This window comes from Eutrigla gurnardus, assembly GCF_963514095.1.
Source record: "Eutrigla gurnardus genome assembly, chromosome: 10".
In the NCBI taxonomy this organism is placed as follows: domain Eukaryota; kingdom Metazoa; phylum Chordata; class Actinopteri; order Perciformes; family Triglidae; genus Eutrigla; species Eutrigla gurnardus.
This window is the reverse complement of record NC_139924.1, coordinates 5,612,083-5,637,478: the sequence shown is the minus strand read 5'-3', so window position 1 is coordinate 5,637,478 and position 25,396 is coordinate 5,612,083. Positions and strand designations below refer to the sequence as shown.

The window sequence follows — 25,396 nt, the reverse complement described above, 5'->3', positions numbered from 1 at the left end:
AGACCAAAACAGAGATAAAATGACAGGGAACATTGGACATACATTCGTCAAGTGGTCAAAAAGGCGACTTTAAATTACTCAAATAAATAAAGATAAATGTATAATAAAGTCAGTAGTAAATATGTGCTTGCACATGCACAGTGTTTATAAACATAAACAAAAAAGTATAATTGTTTTGATTTCATTTTGTCTTTTATCTTCTTTGTATTGCAGGTATGGGATGAAGAGCTTCTAAATCATCAGTGATGTTAGACCACCAAATTGTAATTAGTTCATCCTTGATTGGAATGAATGACGTTTTGCCAGATTTGAAGAAATTCCATTCAGGCGTTCCTGAGATATCACGAGAATCGTATGAATGGGACGCACGTGAGGTCACAGTGACCTTGACCTTTGACTTAACTGACTTAAATCAAATCAGTTCATCCTAGAGTCCAGGTGGTCGGTTTTGCCAACTTTCAAGTAATACCATCCAGGCATGCCTGAGATACGGCTTCACGTGAATGGAACGGATGTATAACCCCAAAACATAAAGCCTACCCACGGCTGTCGCTGCGTGTCTGGTGCTGCTCTTTTGGTTTCATCTCTCTATTAAAACTGGGATTCAGCTAAAATGTTTCCCCAGGAAATCAATAACAAATTATTTGTGTACAAAAACAGACAGGTTTTAATTAAATACTCCAAAATTAAAAATAATAATAATAAAATAGGCAAACAATTTAAATTTGTTCTCATTGTTTTAGTTTCTATTGCGTTTGAATGACCATATAATCCACGGCATAAAGGCATTTAGATATTTCTTTATATCATTCACGCATGGCATTTCAAACAATAAAGTGCATTTTAAAAAATAACCTCTTTAACCAATCTAATATACACTGAGACAATACCTGCCACCCTCTTTGAGATAAAGTGGAAATTGTCACATACATGTGCAGGTACATTCATAAACACTCAATCCCACACATGAGCAGGCAGAAGTTTGACCCTGCAGTTCACGGACAGTGTGAGCTCAACTCTCTGCTTTATACTGTAGATGGTCTTACAGCAGGTTTGTTTCCATCTTGATAAGAACAGGTAAGAGTCAACCTGGAGGTGCATACAGGCTAATGAGCACACACACCCTGTTTCATCACTGAAAGCTTGCCTGGGTCATACAAAGAGAAATGCACATGTTACGTAGAAAAACATTTGTGAAGTCTTTGTGCAGTCTTGAAAACCAGCTTCACACATCGCAACTACATTTTTTTAGTCTCACTGTTTTGTCGACTCTGTGCTTTTTACACTGACCACATCATGAGACGAGGGGACAGTCAGGGCCAGATTACGAATCCTGCTGCATGATCTGCCCTACTCTGCCTCTGATTGGTTAGTGCTTGACGCTTTCATTGGTTGACTTGGTTAAGTTTGAGGACATGAGGAGCGAGAGTAGGGCGGATCATGACTTCGCTATAGTAGGATTCGTAATATCGGGCACTGACAACAGGGAGCACATCACAGACAAGCAGAAATAATTAATTTCAGGGACGTCATTGATTTATCCGTCTTCCTCCCGTGTCTCCACTGATTCATCATTTATGCTCCTTGTGTTTGAAAATGACACAGATCAGAGTAAAACAATGCTTTCTCAATACCCACAAAAATCACTGATAACCAAACTGGCAAAACTCGATCTAGGGAGTCCACTTTTTTCAGTTTGTTGTCGTCATACACAAAGTTATTCTGATCTCACACAATCCAGTCCATTGTGCTCTATGTCTGCCACGTCTTTGACCAGCAGCTGATCACATGGCAGGGAAACATCGCATCGGTCTGTGACATGAATCTGCAATGGAGCTGCATTGATGACGGTCATTTTAACGGCGTCTCTCTTTTTGATCAAGACGTCCATGAGCAGTTCAGGAAGGCACATAATACTTTGACAGTGCTCTCCAGTGACTGGATGAGATTTAGGTCCTGCTGTTTTGGGTGACAGGCACTTGAAAGCCTTTCTGTCCGGTTGCTACACAGGAAATAGAGAAAGAGCATGTTAGTCACAATATTAAGTTGCACATATGATAACCAAAGGTGACAGAGGGCTTAAACAAGCTAGGAAAGAAGGTTAAACGACTTACCCAATCTGTACTTCTCCTTAGCTTCAGCTCTCTCTTTGGCATCAAAGTACCAAACTGTGATGGCATAGCTGTAAAACACAAGACGGACAACGAGATCTAAATAACTTAAATACTATTTTATTTTGTCAGTAAAATCTATGAACTCTGGTGGGAAAAAATAGCTGTTTCTCATGTAAAATATGAAATGGGGTAGGCAAAACTGCCAATGAAAAGTTCATGAAATGGTTGTGAATTAAGGGAAAATACTGTTTATTTGCAATCAATTTTGTCAAATGTTTTAAATGTTGTATATTCACATACACATGTAGCTTTGCAGTGCTTTGTGCGAGTCTGTGACATGGACCAAATTGCCCTTGAACAATCAGAAGAAATTGATCTTTGAAAGGTCATTTTTGACCAAGTTGGAGAAATCTACAAAATAAAATTCTTGAGAGCAGATCTCCAGGAAGACACAGGGTTAAATTCTAGAGTTTCTCGTCTCTCCGGTGGGGCTTTGTTGTTTATTCCTGTCTCTCATGTCTGCCTCTCCAGCACGAGTCCTGCAATCGAACCTTCCTCCCCTCTCCCTCCCACCGACCCCTTCAGGAAACACGTACTTCCTGCCTCCGGCTCCACCTCGCCCCCCAGCAGGCAGATGGAGAGGAGAGCAGAGGGGTATGACTGCTGGAGTCAAATACTATGTGTCATTATGTGTCCTCGAAGAACACGCCGATTTGGTGCGACGATGAAGATAACAATTTGTGTTTACTTGGGTGTCTGATGTTGTCTCGTAATATATTTTTTTCAATTTTTAACTGATTTAAATGTGTTAAAGAACCAAGCATTGCTGACAAAGTAGAAGAGTGTGTATGTGTGTGTGTGTGTGTGTGTGTGTGTGTGCATGCGTGTGTGTACATCTCATTCACCTGCTGAGTCTGTTTATGAAATATTTATAATAAATCTCTTTTTTTTTACGGTGTGAACTGCCAACTTATTAATCAGCCAGTCAGATTATTTACAGCATGTGATAATTAATATGGTGTTATTATGTACATGTATTTACAGTATAGAGTGTGTATTGTACATACAAGAGCCCAGCATGTCTAAGAGTTACTGACCGAGTGGCGTAGGCTGGCTTGACTTCGTGTGGATTCCTGCGGTCAGACCAGAAGATGAGCAGCCGGTCAAACAGAGGTTCGATGTTGGCGACCACATTTTTACCTTCGGGGTAGATCTGCAGCAGCCCTCCTTGTTCCTACAGAGGGCACATACACACAAAGCAGGGTTCAGCCGTCTGCCCGAGGGGATTTTTTGATGATCATTAAAAAAAACATTATTTTCATGATGATCTTTATTTACTATGGAAATGAACATTGTCTAAATTAAATGAATACTGAGCTCATAAATGTACCTTGACATCCCAGTTCTTGTTTAGATAGTAGATACATGTGATGCAGCGTCCGTCACCGTTCGGGTTGTCAACATGGCGGACATACCCCGCCCCGTTCCCTGGGTAACAAGCAACCATCGCCTGAAAAAGAAGAAATGGGAATGTTAGCTGTGCATTTGAATCCACCTTCATCCCTCAACAAAAACACTCTCTCATTGCTCCATAGTTAGGTGTTTTCCAGGAGGTCTTTTTGTAAATTCAATGCAATACTCCATGATGTCATTTGTGAAACACCCACACAGTCGGCCACTACAGGACCTTAGGACTGTACGTGTATTCACCAGGGTGAAACTGAGCTGAGCCTGTGTCACGATGACAGATCACCAGCTCATGTTACAGGCTGAAGTTGTGTAAGAAGTTTCCAAATGGTCTCCAGTGGCTGAAACAGTCTTTTCCTGATCTGCTGAGACAAAGAAGGAAATGTCTACAGGTGACTCACTGACTGACATAAGCCTGTCCCGGCAGAAAGAGAATCTAGGTGAAGACAGTTGGCAGCTTGTAGAGTAAAACCTCTGTTTTATCTCCAGGCTGACTACGAAGGAAGATACTGTCACTGGCTTGACTTATAATGTTCTGCAAGCAAACGTTACAACATCACTGCATCACTTCGGCTCTGTTCTGGGACACTATCATTCATGACGAACAAGCCCAGCACTGCTGCGGTATCGATTTAACATGCCTGGTGCTATCATTTAAGCACTTGTGCTGCGGTGACGGAGTCGGATCCCTGAGGATACAAACGGGGCTCACACACATTTCTCAGACAAACACACAGGTCTGAAGGTCTTGTGTTGGTTGTGAAACTCAAATAAAAAAGGGACATTTTGTGTAGGAGGGCTTCGGTCAGGGGCTCCCCTCCTCCTCCTGTGTGTGTGTGTGTGTGTGTGTGTTCAGCCGCCATTATCAGCTCTCATTACTGACCGAAGCTCAGTCAGAGCTCATTAACCTTTTGCTCTGGGGCTCCAGCCGACAACCAGACCCGCTGTGTCAAAATTAACTTATCAAATGCACACAAGAAAAATTAGTGTTGATCACGATCATTAGAAAATTAAAGTAATCCAAATGTGATTTAGAGTAATTAGAGCTTGCCACATAAGATCAGCTAATTCCATTGTGCATGATGTGTTTTGTCAATGATAGGGTCATTGAGTCAGTAGACTGTGAAGTTCATTTTGGCAAACGTTTGGTCTTTCCATTTCTGTGTGCACGTGCAGTTTATGACCCCTGTGGAGTTTTAGACCACTAGTAGCCCAATGGTTCCACTGGTTCTTGTTTTTTTTATCTTGTGCATGTGAAACAGGACTGCACATGCAAGTGTTTTAATACATTTGATACAAATACACCACATTAAAAGATATATCTTCTCTAATTATTTTGGGTGTGGATGTATGCAGGGAGCGTTTTCCCAGTCCACAGCTTTGATCCAACTGGTCCAACAGTTTTAACAACTGTAATTAACCATAATTAACATGCATTATGTCATACCGGACAGCTCGGCCCTAGCCTGCAGCAGACACACACATATGTTCAGTCGCATTGCATTACACAGCATTACACAGCGTGGTGTGATCCTATCTGTAGTCTGTGCCCTCCTTGCTCCTTCGTCCGCTCACTGACTGTGAGATAAAGTCTAATTGGCAGACACCACCTGTCTGCCAGGCACCACCATTAATGGCCTAATGGCATCACTGTGTAGATTCCCAGAATGTCGAGGTGAGGCCGGGCAGGCAGAGCAGGCTGCATACAAGAACAACAATAATGCTGCACATATATTCTGATAAGAGGGTGAGGGGATAGATACCAAGTACTGTTTGTCAAGGAAAGTGAGTGAGGGGATGTACGATAGTCCCTGTTGGGAGTGAGCCAGGGTCTTGCTCAATGACACTTCAGCATGAGAGACATCACTTTGGTTTAAACCACTCAGCTATTATTTCATCATTTCTACCAGATTGGATTTGAGAAAAATGAGATAGAAATGTGGGTAAATTAAACTTTGTCACTCCCATCTTATATCCGTGCTGTAATTCCTTGCTCATATTATAGCCCATATTTCAACTAGAGTCACCTCTAAGTGGCGGCTTCTAGAGACAGTTAATGGACTTAATAACCTTTGGTCCAAGTGAGTGGCACTTTCACGCTGTTAACATGGCTAGTGTGCCGAGCTCGAACAGATTTATGGATTCAGTGAAACATTAAACAAAGATGCTGGAGTGAATTAGCGTGTTTTGAAGGTAGATAATGTTGGTAGTGCATTGTTTGTAATGATACATGAGGAAAAGTACTTGGAACCGTCATTTTCAGTAGTCTCCATATTTAAAGAAGGCGCTGCTAGCTGTATCTTTAATTAGGAATAGATGGTGGAATTAAAAGCATGATCAAATATTCAGCTGTCATCTTGTTTTGATATTATGGTGGTTATTTGTTTTGAGAACATTAAAAAAAAATGGGAAAAAGTGCTCAGCCCTTATGAGTCAATTCTGTTACAGCCTTACTGGCAATCATGAGTACATGAGTCATCTCTGAACGTTAGGATGGAGAAACGCAGTGTGTGTGTGAGTGTGTGAGTGTGTGTGTGAGTGTGTGTGTGTGTTTGTGTGTGTGTGAGAGTAGGTGTGTGTGTGTGTGTGTGTGTGTGTGTGTGTGAGTGGGGGTGTGTGTGTGAGTGTGTGTGTGTGTGTGTGTGTGTGTGTGTGTGAGAGTAGGTGTGTGCGTGTGTGTGTGTGTGTGAGAGTAGGTGTGTGTGTGTGTGTGTGAGTGAGTGTGTGTGTGTGTGTGTGTGAACATACATTCTACTTATTCTAACCTAAAGTGTGCATTTTAGGAGTGCCATTTTTCTGCCAGTCTTTAATAATCATTTAATCAATTATTCGTTCATTTAGATTTGGAAACTCACAACATGAAGTATACTTCAGCCAACCAGCTGCACTACTTAATTCAATCAATGTTCGATTGTAACATTGATTGAAAGGAATGTCCCATAATGCCATGAGCCATGAAAATTGAGACTGAAGCAATTCATCGACAAACAAAAGTTAATTGATAGATATTCTTTGCAGGACACATTAGCAACAGCCATTGCTCTCTTGACGCTCCCCTGGGAAGAGGAAGGGAAAAGTTTAATAAATACATAAATTATATATATATATATATATATATATATATATATATATATATATATATATATATGTGTATGTATATATAGGTAAGTTATTTGATTTTGTATCATTATGATGCATTCAAGCTATTGGGTAAAGGTAAATCATGTCGTAATACATTTTAAAATAAATACAGTTGTTTGAAAGTGATGTTATAAATACATATTAGACAGGATGTTATGATCTGTTTAACCTACCACTAGCTCTAAGCAGCTTATAATACATCATTTGAAACTATCAACGCAGTTCTTTTTTTAATCAAAGCAAATGTTTAATTACAAATACAATCATCTATTTCCTAATAATTGAATTGTGTTTTTATGCAAATAGCCACTATATATGACAATAGTCAGGTAAAAAGATAATGTTTTGACTGAATGTCAATGGCTAATGATATGGCAATCTTAATTAATCTCAACTGCCAGTAATCTAAAACCAAAATGGCAAATGTATACGTCTCCCTGTCCATCATGCATCCATCCAGCCATACAAGCTCAATCTGTAGCTGCATTGTGTGGGACTTCTTGCTCCTGCCTGCACGGTGGCACCGCGGAGCTCCAGAAGGGGCATCTGAGGACACGCTGCTGCTGCTGCTGCTGCTGCAGCGTTCTCATTATCCGGCTGCCGAAGCTTCTGATGCTGCTGCATCGCCCCGTCTTACTTACTCGATGCTGTGGTCCCACTCCTTGCTACACTCCTTCCTCTCTCACTTCCAGTCTATCCCCTCCCCCTCATTACATTGCCTGTGCTTTGTTTCATCTCTTCTCAACAATACAAGACTTTGTCTCACAGGCAGCTGCTGCTGACTACCAGGACTCAGTACAGAGATACTACACTGCTGGGGAGGTATTATTTTTGGGCAATGCCAGCCCCTCTCATTCTCTTCACATCTCTTGTATACACAATGCAGAGCTCTACTCTGTATGGGCCTGTTACTACGGTAACGGCTGGGAGCTATTTCGCCCAAGTGGCAAATAAGGGGGATGATAAAATGAAGGAGTGGAGTAAAGGACAAAGAAAAGGAAAATGAGGTCACAATCAAATACAAGAAGGACAATGAAATAAAATGTCATAATGGGTCAATTAGATACATTTTTAAAAAGAAGGTTTTGGGGATAAGGATGAAAAGACGCAGTGACGTAGGTGGATGTGCTCCTCCCTGATCCTGTGCTTTTATTCTCCTATCACTTCCTCTCTCTCTCTCTCTTACAGAGTCCATCATTGTATCTATCGCTACACCATATCCTGCACTCCTACAGGAACACCAGCCAGGACATTTTGTACTGCGCAGCATTTTTTTTTTTTCCAAGGATAAACAGACAGATCTGTCCAGGGAACAGTTAGCATTTTTAAACACAACATTACATCCTGATACGCTTCTTGTAGGTATAGACAGACATATACACTGTAATGTGACTATCAATATACATTTTGCAACCCCAGAATAATCTTCTCTTCTTCTAGAATCCTGTTGCTCCCTAAGAGACCACTTGCTCACTTCATTCAAGTATGCAATGATGAAAGCTGCAATCAAATGAAGTTAAAAGTATCTTTTAGACTAAATGAAACTGCCTCTTTTTCAGAACAGACCGGTGAATCAAGGCGACAGCTTTGACGTGATTTCACCGATTAAATCCACTTCAGTCATTCAAAGGAAGCTGTCAAGAGACAAAGAGGGTTTTCATAGCTTTTGATAGTGCTCGTCTGCGGTAGAATGCAACTCAGCATTAGACAGAAGCAGAAGTATTTTGCACAATCTTGAATAATGACACCCATTTAATCACTTAACTTTCCTGTTTTGCTGGCATGTTGTCACAAACTATGGCTTTGACTTGAAAGCAGCCCATATTTAAGAGAACAAAAGCTGCTGCTATGAGGTCGGCCCAACCAGTCGCTGGTTAAACACTGACACAGACGCATAGAGGGCGAGGTGCTACATGTGGTGTTGCACAAATGGGGTCAACGAGGTTGTTTAGGGGGAAGAGAGAGGAAAATAAAGATGGTGATATCAAACACGGAGATGTTTTTCTTTTTAAATATTCTCACATCGGTGTCTTCATTTAAATGTTTAACATGATTAATGGCCACTTTGCTGTAAAAATGCTACGCTAGCTCTGTTAAATAAGACGTCAGAAGTCAACGTGGGCAGATAGCAGGGCACAGCGTTCAGCTGATTTCCCCCTGCGGAGCCGTAAGGTTGAGTCTACTTTTCAGAGCAGACATGGTATTCATCAAGAGCCCTCCTGGATTTATGTTTAACATTGGGACACTTTAGTGAAACACACTATCATAGTCCCAGAATACACAGCTCACTGAGTCATTCTCTGTGTCAGTAAACCCCGAACTGCGTCACTACAGTTTAGAGGCCATTGACATGTGTGCAGGACGGAGAAAGCGACTGCCTGCCAGGCCATCTGTGGAGTATCGCTAAGAGGAATTTAAATAGTTTTAGGCTGCAGCTTAGTCCTTTTATCTATCTTAAGTGTTGTGCTGAGGTATCTGTGCATGGCATGTCAAAATATAAATGAAAAAGAGAGGCTGCCCATGCAGTTCAGTCACAGTAACATAAAGATGGCTCAAAATTGAATGACGTCATCAGACTGGCATGTTTGTAACCTTGGTTTTCTCTGGCATGTAGATGAAACACATACATTCACCTGACCCCACCGTGATCTCCCTCTCACCTTTGTGCGTCCATTGATGACACAGTCCCCCAGCTGTCCATTGGCAGCACTGTACATGACAGCCTCGTCAATGTAAGCCATCAGCGCCCCGATGCTCTGGCACCCGGGCTCCCGTCCCTCCACCCAAGCGATCTGGTCGCCCCGGATGCTCCGAGAGGGAATGCTTTTCTGGCTCACCAGCTGCCCGCCGCAAAATTTCCCACTGCGGCTTAGGACCTCTACCTCCTCCAGGACCCCGCCGCCCACCTGAGGGCCCAGGAAGTTGTCCTTCACGCAGATGCCATAGTACTTCATGCAGGGGACGATGCACTGCTGGGCTATGTGCTCCGCTGACCAGCCGGGCCCTGCAGGAGATGGCGGGGTGGGGATGCAGTTAGCCTCGACGGGGGGTGTCTGGCCGAGTGCAGCTGGCGGACCCGAGGAGGTTGCGTTATGTTCGTTGTGCTGGTTAGTGTGAGGGGTAAAGGGGGATTGGGGAGTGACACAGTGCACGTGATGGATATTCATTTGGTTGCTATGGGAACTGTTGCTGCAGTTGACCATGTTTGTGAGCGGGGCGACTGCTGTTCGGGTCACCCAGGAGGCCTCTGAAGATTTGTCCGCCAACCTTCTCCGTTTACAGTCTGAGTCTCCCAAAGCACAGACCAGGTCCACAGAAGTCCCTAACCCCGGTGGTGACCCCGTTATGAGACCATTCAGAGTTCCTGACCCCGTGTCCCAGTTCTCCCCACCTCTGCGTTTCTGTTGCTGCACCTGTCTGGCTCTCAGGTCACCATTGATCCTCCTCATCTGTAAAGGGCACTTCTCATGAGTTGTCCGGTCTCCACCGGCTCTGCTGGTGAGCGGGTACATAGGGCCGCCCGTTACCCCCGGAACCCGCTTCATGTGTGCCCGGTAACCGTTGGGCGTGTGAGCAAAATCCTCCGCGTGGCTCCCCTCCACGGTGGCGGATGGACACACAACCCCGCCGATGTACAGCGGCACGCCGGTTTTGGACTGCTTCGTCGGGGTTGTTATGGCAGCGGAGTCGGTCTGGGAGGCCAGGCCCGCGAGTAACTCCGCGGCAGTTGGACTCCCGACCGGCGCCGCGCAGATGCCGTTGAGCCCCATGTCCGCCCGGTACGTCTGGTGAATCTCTGCCGACACGAGCTGCTGGCCGCTCGCGCTCCTCTCCCGCGAGGCTGCAACTGCGGCGGATCCTCGAGACGAGCTTTGGTTTAAAAGGTCCGTGTGTCCCAAGCTCTCCATTTCACCTCGTCATCTGCTGGGTGCGCACGTAGCTCACGTCCTCGCTTCATTTTCTAGAGGCGCTGCTTTCTCTGATGGACCTTTACCACCGCGGCTGGAAGTTTCATGTCCGAGTCCTCCTCGGGTTGCTTTTATTCCCCCAAATCGGGCTATTTAATACTCTCGAGATGCGTATTTGTTTATAAGCGTCCCAGGAACATGTTTGAAGGCGTGCGGGATACCTGAGGAGAGTACATTATACCATTTAAGACTATTAATAGTACAGCCTTGTCAGTGAGCCTAAGTATTCACAGTAAATGTACTGACATTAGACTGACGTGTCACCACATACAACATTTCTACACATGGAGCCCAAACTTGCTGCTGTGAGACCCATTCAATGTTCATTCAGCTCAATGACGACCAACTTTAAAAGCGTTGAGCGTCAACATCAAATGATCTATTCGGCTCAAACGTGACTATCGTACATTAAACGTGCAGGAGTAAACAAACAAACATGTGAATAAACGAGCGTACCATTCACCGGCGGCTGCTTGCGATGCAAATCCCCAGCGAGCGTACGTGACAGTCTGAGAGTACGCACATTATTTCCGGGATCGTCTCGTCCGCGTGCGCGTCACAGCCAATATTCTTGCCGGTTATAAATAAAGTCGAGGTTTAGTCTGACATTCATTCAACCGGGGGGACTGAGGGACACGCGGGGAGTCACACGAGGACCCCTCAATCACCCCCCGCCCCAAAAGTGCTCTCCGTTGTATCGGCGAGTGGCCCCGCTCTCTGCCCGTCACCCCCAGCCCCGCTCCTCCCCTCCCCTCCCCTCCCACAGCCGGCTTATGCATTTACTTATAATTTGACATAAATGAAATTAAGCCGCATGTTTCGCGATGAAAGCAACACCTTTACTGTAGTCCCCTATACAATAATGCTATTATATTGTTGGATCGTATGTTTGTAGGTATTTGGCCGAGGTGGAGCCCATTTGACCCATTTTGCATACTTTTGGGTAGTTTAATCAATAACAAAGCATCATATTGAGGTATGTGTTGTATGTCAAATCACAATCTCAAACTAACACTATCAAATAAATGTAGAATGAGTGGAGAAGAATATTCAACCTGCGTGGGAACAAGAAGCTGGTATTTTATTTGCTCTGGCTGGCATTCAATGGGACTGAAGCAAAGTATCTCATATTTGTACTATAGTAAATGTATTTAGTTACTTCTCACTCTGCCTTTTAAAACTTAAACTGTGAAGTATTTTCAATAATTTTTGGTTTTATTGTGTCTGCTTATTGTAGGTTATGTTTTTTTTTTTTCTATTGTATTTTTGGTTTTCTTAGTTGTTTTAACCTGAATTGAAAAGTATAACCTGGGTCTCAATCTTCAACATGAGTCTGCATTAGACCATTTCATCTGTTGCATTTCTTCTTTCTATATGAATATATTTTTATCAGTATTGCTCCTTATTAATGAACAAACAAATGGCCACAATTAAACATACAGACAGTGTGAGTAACTTAGCCTGAAGAATCAAGGTAATCCAACATTGCAATAAATAAGTGTTGCTCATTGATTTTCAGCACTGGCCACAAAATACAACAAAGCATTTAAAAGATTAAAAGGATAACACAGTTGCAGAAACAGTTACAGTAGCAGTAACCTGTTGCACTGTTTGTATCAGGAACTCGGTGAGTTTCAAAGCGTCTGTTACTGAAACCATGATGCAAAACCTTCTCCAGCCTCGGCACCAAACTAGGCTTAGTTCACTTTGTTGACTTGACGTTATTCTGCATCCATGTTTAGCAGGAGGAACTGAGGTAATGTGCTGTGATAGAGCCAGGGATACGGTGGTGGGTTCAACGCCTCACCCTCTCACCCTGAGGGATTAGAGAGAGAGAGAGAGAGAGAGAGAGAGAGAGAGAGAGAGAGAGAGAGAGAGAGAGATGCCACATCCATCTGCTGCTTCCAGTGCAGCCCTGTCTCAGCCATGATGGAGCCCTTTTACAACACTCATCATACAAGTATTAACTTTCATTTTTTATCTTGTTTTTTAATCTTTTGCACATTCCTGTACAGCTCTTCTGTCTTTATTTATCAGTCATTCCACACTTTATGTCTCCGTTTGTTTATTTTGTTTGTTTATATTGTATATATTATAGTCACTGTTTGTTTATTGTTGTATATGTATGTAAAATGTATGCACCTTATTCACTAAGACAAATCCTCGTTGGTGTAAAATCCTTCTTGGTAATAAATCTGATTCTGATTCGGAGATGAACATTCACAGGCAAGTAGAGTAATGCAACAAATACAGAACTGAACTTTTTTTTGCCTGTATAATAGCAAAGATATGGTTTATGTAATATCAGCCATGTGTTGATATGTAACATTTTGGATAAATGTGTAAGTTTAAGCTCAGAATAAATGATTCATAACAAGTAAACCTGTCGAGATTTCTGGTTCCTTCAAGGTTAACCGAGTGAACTAAAACTATAAATTGGTAACTAAGTCTCTCAGGGAACCAACAATGATTCCTCAGTCATGAAAGAGCACAGTGTAAATACCTTCACTGCTTTTAACAGGAACAAATATTTTAGGACTGATTCCTGGTGTTGGCAATGAGAAAAAAACAAGATGTTACCAGGAAGTTTACTGACCATAATAAAGTGCAAAGTAGTGCCCTTAAAAGGAAACTAACTTTATCAGTGTTTGCCAGAATGAGTTCATTCCCCAGTCATACAGCTGACACAATGAGTAAAGTTGACAAGAAATAACAGAATGCCTCAAAGTTTTGCCCGTGCAAAGAACCCACAGCAGCCCGATATTCCTGTGAGAACGATTGTTTTCACAGCAGTGAGAGATGAATTATGACTGCATTGAAGAATATACCAAGTTCCTGCATTGCCCTATAGGGTTTTTCCCATAGCCAACAACATGGGAAACCCCTGGCATAGAATTTAACATGAACACAGCAGACATAGGTGGTGATATATAACACACACACACACACACACACACACACACATGTGCAAACCATTAGCCGGGACCCAACAATGTAGTGGACATAAGAGTTATGGTCAGAGAAAACAAGCCACCTCAATAAAAAAATCAGGGCTCGCACGTACCAGGAGACCTAAACAAAAGCTGCACCAAAGGACAAACACACACATTCATGCACCTGCAGCATTAAATAACCGCTTCCCATCCTGTATCCTGTAGTGCTGCTCCATTAAAGTAAATTCCCCCCAAATAACTCAAAATGAGACAAGATTACAAAATGTAGCTAAAACCAGTGCAACGGTGTATTCATGAAACATTTCAGATTGTTTTAATGTGTTTTCTTGTCTGACGCACACGTGTGACGCAGTGAGCTCTGCTTTAATTAATGTCAGTACATTATTTATCAGCTTAGTAGTTGACACTTGTATTCAACACTTGTTTGTCCCAGAGACTGAAAGACAGTGTAATCTATGCCAAAGTCAGCGCTCCCAACACAGCTGGCTGGAATCCCCCAGACTAGTGCAGCTCTGCACGTATACACATCTCCTCCTCCTCCTCCTCCTCCTCCACCTCCTCCTCCTCCCTCTATCTATTCCTCTCTCTCTCAGCAATCAAGCAGAGAGGAGCGTTAACAGACAGTTGACGTCTATAAGTAGATTTGCTTATATGTCTTTCGCTGTGCTTAGCAATGTTAAGGCCAATAAGGCTTAAGATGTACGTTTGTTCATGACACTGTGCTGGTAGACAAAATAATTAACTTCTGTACATTTAATCTGATATTGTTTGTGGGTTTTATGCAGTTATGTTCTGTAACTGGATGCACCTTGATGAAGGCCGTGCCAGTCAGATAATAACGTAAAACAGCTGGGTTTGTTTGTTTTGTTTGTTTGTTTGTTTGTTTCAGAGGAAGTGGGGAAAATGGGAGAGATTTGGGTAAAAGGAAAAGATCCTACAAAAATAGACGGGGATGGAGGAAACTGTAGATGAACGTTAAAAAAGATATACTGTAATACTTTTACATAAATGTGGGGTTTAAGCCAGTAATGGGACAGCCTCGTAAAGTGAAAGGCTGATTTGAAAAACAAGGAGGTGAGATTGAAAAAGCTGTGATGAGATTTTAAGCTCTGCAAAATGGCTTCCACACAGAATTATATCACCAGGGCCAAAAAAATCAATAAAAGAAATAAAAATGCAACAAAACTAAAAGTAAAAAGCATCATGATGATGAGTTCATCCTGCACAATAAAGTGGAAGAGTATCTGTTGAGTAAAACAGAGAAATTAGGACAAAGGGGACAGAACGCGAGTGACGGAGGACAGAGAGCGATGCCGGTTAGTAAAGTGGAAAGGCAGAGAGTTTGAGGATCAACTGTGGAGCTTAAAATAGCTCACAGAGCAGTAAAAATGCCTACACTGCTGCGTCCATGATACACTTTATTTGAGCATGAAAAGTGACCCTGAGTTCGTTCATGAAACAGCAGCAGCCTGGCCCACACACTGACCCTGTATTACAGTCATCTTATCACCACAACATGATAAAAACAAATATTGGACACTTTAAAAAGATGCATCTATGATTACATTACCAGGCATTTTCTCTTTGTAACAGGAATAAAAACTTTTAAAAAGGTTGGTGAGCCTTGCAGAGAATAATACAAAATCAATCTGATAAATCCTTTAACCTCACGTGTGCCAGGATTTGGAGAAAAGATAAACCCACCATTGTCATATATGGAACACCCATTGATATATGTTGAATGTGTACGTTTGAAAGACATATTTGCATGTAAGGAAGTGTTCTTCCTTCATTTTGGAAGACCATGTCATCAATGCATTTTCATTATTTCTCTAGAATATACGCACAACATAATGACAGTATATTATTAGTAATGTTATAAGCTGGATAAATGTTGTCTGTGTTTGTGTGTGTTTGTTAGTAGACAAACATCAGTCTCCCATTGTGTTGGGGACAGTAGCATGAGATCAACCAGAGGGTCAGCTGCACATCACATCAACACACGCACACACGCACGCACACACGCACACACACACGCACGCACACACACACACACACACACACACACACACACACACACACACACACACACACACACACACACACACACACACACACACACACACAAATAAACAAACTTGAGACCCCCTGCAGTTTGCTACTAAACAATCAGGTATGACAGGCGAGTCCTTTCTGGTTCCCAGTGGGTCAGAAAAGACAAAAGAACCTCAGGAAGAGGCTTTCATCACCCTCACCGAGGACACAGATCTCTCCCTCTCACACACACGTTTTCTGTGTGCATTTGACATAATTTGCAAAGACAGGATAATCGTGGCGTGTGTTTATCATATCTCTCACAAACTCCTGATTGTTACATCTGTACAGTAGATACAGCAGCAGCTTGTTCCTACATAATACCACTTTCATGCTTTCTTCAAATATTGTCTTATTTTTTTGATTTATAAAAAAAAAAAACCTCTGCAAGAAAAAATGGTCAAAGAAATAAAATATGTATCAAATCTGGATTCCAATGCCTGCCTTTTTTGTGCTCCTTTTTATTTTTAAGATATTTTTGTTATTGATTTCACTTTATGTTGTCCTGTTTTGCCTCTGTTTATTCTACATATATTTTGAATTTGAAAGTATTTAGTTTGTCTGTATTTTACTGTTTGAAATCTGAACATTTCATAATTTATAGCCTCGTAATCTGGCGCCCTCGTGTGGCACATATATGCAATTAAGTGTTATTTTATGTGATTTTAAAGGTGAAATATCCATAAATGTACAAGACAATATAAAACAATCAGCTGTGGCTAAGAAAGTAACTCAATGCATATTTAATTCTGCTATGTTTATTTTGTTGTCTCCTATCCAGATTGCACTGCTGGAAATCTGAACAACTCATAGCTCTGTAATCTGGCGCCCTCGTGTGGCCAATATACACTGTTACATATCATTTCATAAACGCACAAAACAATATAGAAAATGGAAAGAAAAATCAGCTGTGCTTTACAAATCAACTCAATTCTCTTTAATTCTGCTATGTTTATTTTCTGTCAGTCACATGATGGCACTTAATACAGTCTGCATACCTTTTCTCTGCGTTGTTTATTCATTTTATTTAATTTTACTTATTTATTTATTTTTATCCTGCTGTTGCCTCTGTTTCCCTGAATGTATTCTTAAATTTAAACTATGTTATCTTGTTGTTTCCTGTGTAGTGTCTGTATTGCTCTCTTGGAAATCTGAACTTGTTAACTCATAGCCCTGTAATCTGGCGCCCTCATGTGGCCAACATACACAGTTACATGTTATTGCATTATGCTTTTAAAGGGGAAATATCGATAAATGAACAACACAGTATTTAAAAAATGGAAAGAAAAATCGGCTGTGATTAAAAAATCAACTCGATTAATCTTAAATTCTGCTATATTTATCTTCCGTCAGTCGCGTGATGGCGCTGAATTAAAACCAGCCTACCTTTTCTCGGCTTCACGGGATTTCACTCTTCCGGGTTAGTCGTTGAACACGTGACAGTTCATAGGGCACGCGGAGGTCGTGTTGTGATGGCTTTCCTGAGTTTGTTCATGAGAAGGCAGATGCCGCCGGCCGTGGCTCACTTCGCCCGGACAGCGAAGCTTCTCCGGCTCCCCTGCGCCGGAGCCCCGCTGAGGAGGCTGCACGGCTCGCCCCGGCTGCGGCTCGGAGAGCAGGGACCGTGGGGGAAGAGCCGGGCGCCGGAGAACCAGTACCAGCTCACGGACCTCGACAAGGCGGACGCTCTGGTAGGAGCATGTTAGTTCACCAGGGAGTGAGCTTAGCTGTTGAATGTCAAATATTCTCTTGTGCTGTTGAGCCTTTGTATCACAGACACTGTAAATCCATAATAAACGTTTAAACTAGTGTGTTTCTAATGTACTTCTATTTCTGCAGATGCTGAGGAAGTCCCACGAGACAGGTAACCTGACTAACTGGATGCTTAACTGGACTTCAACGTGGATAATGTGTTTGTTGGTTTGGTCCACTGACCGGAAGCGGCTAAGTGTTGACAGTGACGATGCAGCAGCAGGTGCAGCTGTTGTGACGTCATTATTATTGAGCTATTTCCTGATTGACAGGCTTTCAGCCATACCAGTGACAATGTATTTATGTTTATGAGAGAGAACAGACTATCACTTCAGGCAATTTCTATTTACAGCAAGTTTTGGAGAGCTTAAAGTGAGACAAGGAGCTCAAACATTCGTGCATATCACTGCAGAATGCAAATCATGTCACGAGTCATTGCAGGTATAAGCAAGGGAGTGAAAGTGGGTCTTAGACTTTTAATGCATTAAATACTGCTTTACAATCAAACGTACTTGATATTACGGCTCATAGTCCAAAGAACTAAAAGATAAAACACACCCCAAACTTTGCTTGAATCTTCGCTTGGAGATTTTGTCTTAAATACTACATTGAACACGTGTTGCATTTTTTTGGATGTGCACATACTGTAGCTGTTTAAACTAAATGTATACAGTTCTTATTGTCACAGTTTAGTGCTTTTGCATTCTTTGTAATCTCAGGAGATGATGCACTATGTTCTCCTCCATTGGAGGTCGGCTGCCAATTAAACTTTACAAGGAGAAAGCAAGGAACTTTTTACACCTTTTTCTCCAAGATCATCCTGTGAGGAGCTCCTCCACTCCCTCTGCAGTGAACTGTAGAATAAAAGATAAACTGCATACTAAATGAGGGGATTTTGTGTTTGCATGCTAACATGTTTGAGTGTAATTTTGTCACTTTTCCAGTGTGAAGAGTTAATTTACTCAAAACCTGCCTGAATATTAATACGTACTGCAGGATTGAATAGGGACACAGCTTCTTATGTACAAGCCTTAGAATAGTCCAACTGGTTGGATGGAAGGGTGTGAGCAGGCAGTAAGTCGTATGCATGCTGACGGTGGGGCAGATTTCTGCCCAGGCCCTAATATGTTGTCTGTTTCTGTCTGTTTTGCAGGATTCCTTTCGTGGTTCAGGAACGGTCTGCTGGCGACCGGGATCGGAGTCATCGCGTTCGTCCAGAGTGAGGTGGGGCGAGAAGCAGGATACGGTACGGGACCAAACGACCTGCTTTATGTACAGCAGAGCTGCAACTCAGGAGTGTGGCATCGCAGGGTTGCTGTGGTGCTAAACTATTCCAAACTATCGATTCAAGAAAAAAAACAGACTTGGGAGTCAATGAATGTTCATGAAATAATTATTGTTATTTAACGATAGCATCTGCTGCAGTGTACCTCAGCTCTTTCCTCCGAAAAAAAAACCTTGCCATAGATTTTATTTTTGATACAGCAAATGAATAATTTCCCGAGGATTTCTGCAATTGACTAAAATCATCATGAGTAAATAAGGAGCTGAGATCCTTGATATCTAGTTTGTAATGTCATGGTTGCATGAAACCACATCATCAGCTAATTTCTACATTAAGTCATGAGGTTATTATTTATGGTCAGAATAAAAGCATTACTTCCATGATTTACCACTTTATAATGGACACACACACACTTTTCTATTTAATCATTTTCTAGACCAGGGAATGCTCCGTTCTATCTTTGACTTATCTAAACTTATTAAAGGAATATGTAGATCCAACCGGCCTCCAGTCAAGATTTCATACAACAACCCTGTCGATCTGTTTCCCCTCAGCCTTCTTCATCCTTGGAGGAGTGTGCGTGTCGTTTGGCGGTGCCACGTACCTCGGCAGCCTCTTCGCCTTGCGGAGGATGATGCTGCTGTCTGTGCCGGCGCTGCTGCTCCAGAGCGCCGCGGTGGGCAGCGTCGCCCTCTTCTGGCTCTGTGCGGTATCTCTCTACATCGGCCGCCTGGAGGTGGAGATCATCCACGACGGGGAGGAGGACGAGGAGGTGGGAGAGGACGAGGATGAGTGCCGGGAGTGCAGGGAGAGGCGTGAACACCGGGGTTACCGTGGCTCCCACGACAGCAGGCGGCACGACGGCGAGGACAGAGGCAGCAAGGGGACGAACAAGTAGACATCGTGTGTGTGTGTGTGTGTGTGTGTGTGTGTGTGTGTGTGTGTGTGTGTGTGTGTGTGTGTGTGTGTGTGTGTGTGTGTGTGTGTGTGTGTGTGTGTGTGTGTGTGTGTGTGTGTGTGTGTGTGTGTGTGTGTGTGTGTGTGTGTGTGTGTGTGTGTGTGTGTGTCCTACGTTTTGTTATGTAGGCTAAGTGACTATAAAGACAGACTTATTGTTCGCTGTTCTTTTGTTGTAAAGATTATTGTTTAGGTGAGCTTTTGGAAAACTGGTCAGGAAATGCTGAAACTTTGGTCGTCTGACTACATTCACTTCAGGTGGATAAATCAGCCTTTTTTGTAAGATTTCTTATTATCGGAGACATTCAAAGCTGCTCGTTAATCTTATCAATCTGTCTGTTATTGACTCATCACTTGCATCCTCAGGCACACTGCGAAGACTGAACATCACGTCTGTTAATAAACGTTTTCTCTGCACTCGTTTTCAGGCCATTTCATTGGCTTTTCTCAGCCCGGTTTGTCTTGTGCATAATCAACTGTGACTACTTGAACTTTTCTTGAAATAAAACAAACGGGTCACAGGATGCTGTGAGATCTAGAAAGAATAGATGTGTGCATGTTTCAGGTCTGTCCTTTTTTAATGAATGAGGCCTACACCTCGTCTCGTTTTTAAACAGGTTCAAGTTATCCTGTGAACTATTTTGTTTTTCAAGCAATAGCACTTTTGTCTGTTTGTCATTGTAGTCGCTCGACCTTCAGAAACAAAGTCATTTTTCCACATTTGTTTCTGTGGATATTTATTTGGCAATGAAAAGCACCCAAATATAAGCCTCAACTATTTGACCTTTTCACCCCCGTCTGGTGATCATGCTGTTTTAATGGAGGTACATGATGGGGAGTTTGTGTGCAGACATTGGGTTCACTATTGTTTACTTTTGCTTCTCTACTGTACATAGAGTAATAAAGTCCAAAAAGACCTGTGCTGACGAGAGTCAAAACGGCGTGTGCTTCATTTGCTTCACATTTAAATCAACCTGATTCATGACCCCTCAAGGTCACCAGCTAGATCGGAGGGTTATGAGACAATAAGCAGGATGATGTAGTGCTGCTCCACACAATAATGTAATAATTGTGTCGCAAGTCGACATTTTGAAGTGAAATGTGGATAAAAAGTCATTTAAATAGCCTTGTATTTTTTCCAATATAATCAATTCCAAATGAGTCAGAATTAAAATCACTAAGGTGCAACCTGAATGATGAACTGATCTTAATTAAGTTTATGCTTACATTGTCCAACAACTTGTGTGTGATGTAATGAACACACACTTCGGTGCCATGTAGTATTCCTGCTTGGCTCCTTGATCTCTTGCATATAATAAAGCTGCCGTTTACAGCGTAATGTGTGTGTTGATGCATGATGGGGAGTCATCAGCTTACTTGCATTCATTAAAGCCTTAATGTTGTTGGTACTTTTATGTCATCGTCATCGTTTCAATTAATTATTGCTCTCATCTACGCTCAATAGAAAACAGGATTTTCTATTTAAATTTCAGATTTTGAGTTAATTTAAGCGCATTTATTAAAAAAGGGAAAAATTAAATATCACTCAGTATTCCGACCCTTCACTGAGTACTTAGTCGAAGCACTTTAGGCAGCGATTACATCCTCGAGTCTTCTTGGGCCTGACGTGGCGAGCGGTGCATACCTGGAGCAGGAGGTCCTCCTCTCTGCAGGTCTGCAGGTCTTCAGGTCCGATGTGGACCGATGATGACGGCCCAGCAGGTTCAGGTCTGGACTCAGTCTGAACCAACCGAGTTGTCTGTACACCACTCATCGTCTTGGCTGTATGCTCACGGTCACATGCACACATTTGATTCGGGATTTCTAAAAGGAAATTGTGCACTGGCAGGCGAACGTGACTTTTATAATAATCAATATTCAGATTTTTTGCTTACCCGATTGTCCTCATTTCTACTTACACAAACATTTAGTGTCTCCTGCACGCTGTTTTATAAATGAGACCCCCAGGTTGTTCCAAACTTCTTCCATGTAGGAATTATGGAGGCCACGGTGTTCTTGGGAACCTTCAATGCAGCAGAAACGTCTTGGCAGCCTTCTCCACGATGATCTATGCCTCGGCAGTCCCGTCTCTCAGCTCTGCAGGCCGCTCCTTAGACCTCATGGCTTGGTTTTTCCCTCCGATATGCGTTGTCAGCTGTGAGACCTTTTATAGACAGGTGTGTGCCTTTCCATTCAATCATTTCCTGTCCAATCAATGGAATTTACCGCAGGTGGACTTCAATCGATCAAGGTGTAGAAACACGAGAAGAACGGGAGGCACCTGAGCTGCAGGGTCTGAATGCTTTAATGTCATTCTTTCTTATATATTTTTTGTTTATTAAGTTAATAAAAAAAGTTATAATTAGTGAATTAGTAACTGGGCACATAAACAAGATGTGAAAGCATTCATTCAGTTAACACACACTCCCCAATGAAATACCTTCTATGCTCTCATCAAAACGAACACATCTATCAGATCTCTAAAATAAACAAATACTTATGTTCAATTGCAACAATTTATCAGCAGATACAGACTTGTAGGTCAAGAAGTTGTCATACTTCTGGGATTATGAAAAAAAAGGCCCAATTAAATTAGTAAATGCTGTCAAAGTCGCCTTATAGTAGAGTCAAAAGATGTACACACACACACACACACACCTACATGCTGCACATGCCTAATTTTTATAATGAGCTGCTTATCTGTGAGCATGTATGCCTTTATGAACTGAGCTGATCAGCATGTGGTTGGTGTGTGTGTGTGTGTGTGTGTGTGTGTGTGTGTGTGTGTGTGTGTGTGTGTGTGTTAGTGATGGGGGTGCTTGGTCTGTGATAACTATCACTGACTGGGTTAGGGCGAAGGTCTGTGATATCTCGCGGCCATCGACACACAGTGTTGCTGTTGAGACTCACCTCAGAGTCACCCTCTCTTCCTCTCCTCCCGCCTCTCCTCCCGCCTCTCCTCCCGCCTCTCCTTCGCTGATTCCCAGGGCGTTTCAATGCAGCTGTGTTTCACATGCAGGGTGTGTCTAGATGGCTGCTGCAGTGTGACCAGCACCCCTACCTCCTCCCCTCGAGCCCCTCTCCTCCCTACTCCACTCTCTCCCTCAGATCCTCTTCTACCCTTTCGCCCTCGAGTCCTTTTCTCTTTCTGGACTCCTCCTCACGTTCACCTCTCCTCCCCTCCCTCCTCTCCTCGTCTCTCTCTCCTCATCTCACTGCACAGGTCTGCTTGGCATGCAGGAGGCTCCTGAGGCCTGGCGCGTCTAAAGGGCAGGGCGCCCAGAGGCAGGAGACGCGCCCTCACTGACAAACACCATCCACCCCAGACCCCGAGCAGCTGCAGACGCCACAACACCAGCCAGCGCTCCGAGTCCAGGTCGGACCTCATACATCTCTAAGTCAGAGCTGCATCTCCACAACCACAAAGTAGTCCCACAACCTCGGCTTATTTTGAGAGCAGATTACTCATCTGCTCTCAGGTGTTAAATGCCACACATACGGATCAAAGCATCTGCCTTGAGAAGAGCATTAAGTATGGATTGGCCTTCTCGCGGCTGCGAGGGGGAAAGAGGAGATTGTTGGGAAACATTGACCAAAAAAAAAAAGAAACAGGCGAGGTAGCAAAGGAAAGCATGGGGAAGAGGGAGAGCTGTGGAGGTGTGGTAAGTCAGGTGAAAGCTGTCTCGGTGTCTCCCGCCATCCCTCACTGTTATTCCTTCCCATATTTTTACTCTTTCAAATGCATTTACATGTGCTAAGGTATTTCCCCCGGGAGCACGCCTCCCATTCAGGGGGTAAGATAAGCCATCAAAGTCAGTGACAGAGAGGGCATATGGGTGACTCAATGACAGGCTGAGTGGAAGACAGTCAGGAGAGCTGCCACGACACACACGCACACACACACACACACACACACACACACACACACACACACACACACACACACACACAAATGCACATTGACACAAACAGTACACTGTACAAAGCGCACCTTTTCCTCGGCTATATGAAGACTAGAACGCCGCAGAAGAGGAGACATAAAGACAAAACCAGAGGTTGTTGTGCAGCTGCACACACACTTATACAGTACATACGCTTTTTGCACGTACAATGGCATTTTCTCCCCAACAACTGCTCTTGTTTAGTATGCGCTTCCTTTGGTCTTGAGGAGGAATGATCCTCACTCTAATGAACTAGGGCCTGCCACTTGAATGTAAAACAGGATTTAACCCGTCTTCAATGTCAGAGCCCCTCCCTGGGGCTGCTTCAGACAACACACACACACACACACACACACACTCGCAAATTCATGGAGCTGCACACGCACACACACAAGCAAACCACCAATGTACACACACACACACACACACACACAGGGTGCGTGCCTGCATATAGTCTCTTATAAGTGAAACGCTCTGTGCTTTTTTTCATTTCAGACAAATATAAGTCTTAGATGGAACAGACTCGACGTCCGGCTTCATGCCACAGTCTCATCTCACATCTCTCCTGCTACACATTTGACTGTTTAAAAAAAAAGTCACTATTATTGTGTGTTTTATTGTGGTTTGTCGACTCATGTCGGGATATGAAGGATCGCACATCTGCTTTGTTGAGGACACAAAACTCCCCGCAGTTTTTTTCTTTTATCTTTTATATTTATTCCATCCCGGTTTTGTGTTTGTTATTTCAGTCTTAACCGTGAAAGGCTGTAAATATATGTCCATGACATGCCGTCAAAGAATGAAATATTGATGGTTTGTGAATGAGATGCATGTTAACAGCCGACATTAACAACTGCATGCAAATGTCGTGTAGAACACCTCGTTTATCCACATGATCTGAAATATGAAAGCTTAATTAACCGTCCCGCCATTTCACGTTAACTGCAGAGTTTATGTGCCGCACACGAGCAAGAAAGAAACAACGAAGCGTTGAGTTGTGCTCCTCTACTGGAATATTTTTTATTGTTATTGTCATCTGTATCACTGTTTTTCTTTTTACATTTGTTCATTTTATCTGATGAGTGGGTGGAGTATTCACAAAGATGGGAGGATAACGTTAGATTCACAGTGATGGGCAAGGGGTTAGCTATTTAATAAAAAAAAACACACACACATGTACAAACAAACACACACACACGCAATCATACACACGTTATACCATTGAACACCCGGCAATATGCGCGCTCACACATGACAGCTACAGTATGGGTGCGTAGTGCACGTCGGATCGGCTGGAAATGCTTCTTTCTTTTTTGCTGTCAGACGCCAGAGATTACACATAAACTCAGAATCAGACAGTCGGCTATAATCTCAACTTGAAAGCAAAACAAAAATAACTTACATAGGGTGTCTGGCATTACGGCATCAGTTTGAAGATCAGTCTGAAGGACTTTATTCCAAAGTGCTAGAACGCTATCCGAGTATTTATGCCACCAATTATTGTATTATTGTCAGGAATATGTTTTTTTCCTGTATTGATTCCAACATTTTGTCAAAAAATGCCACATTTTCAAATGTTGAATATCACATTTTGGAATTTTTTTAATTGTTTGAGTATCTTTTAGACAAACAGAATTGTTTGAGACTCAAATGAAGAGTTCAAATGTATTAATTTAAAAAGCTGTTATTTCAATTCTTATTTTTCATTAGAGTCTTTTCTATT

At 42.7% G+C, this 25,396-nt stretch overlaps 2 protein-coding genes across 2 annotated transcripts; one reads left to right on the top strand and one right to left on the bottom strand.

The window, feature by feature from the left end:
• Positions 1-784: 784 nt before the first annotated feature.
• egln2 (egl-9 family hypoxia-inducible factor 2) lies at positions 785-11,393 on the bottom strand. Its single transcript, XM_084020177.1, has 6 exons — positions 11,147-11,393; positions 9,383-10,851; positions 3,505-3,624; positions 3,212-3,348; positions 2,115-2,182; positions 785-2,002 (listed from the first exon to the last, which is right to left on the bottom strand). Exons 2-6 carry the CDS (start codon positions 10,628-10,630, stop codon positions 1,950-1,952), a joined length of 1,626 nt encoding a protein of 541 aa, XP_083876303.1. The 5' UTR covers positions 10,631-10,851; positions 11,147-11,393; the 3' UTR covers positions 785-1,949.
• A 5,759-nt stretch (positions 11,394-17,152) lies between these two features.
• tmem160 (transmembrane protein 160) lies at positions 17,153-20,670 on the top strand. Its single transcript, XM_084020178.1, has 4 exons — positions 17,153-17,429; positions 17,578-17,602; positions 18,644-18,736; positions 19,330-20,670. The coding sequence occupies exons 1-4, from the start codon at positions 17,211-17,213 to the stop codon at positions 19,671-19,673; spliced, it is 681 nt and encodes a 226-aa protein (XP_083876304.1). The 5' UTR covers positions 17,153-17,210; the 3' UTR covers positions 19,674-20,670.
• The last annotated feature ends 4,726 nt before the right edge of the window (positions 20,671-25,396 follow it).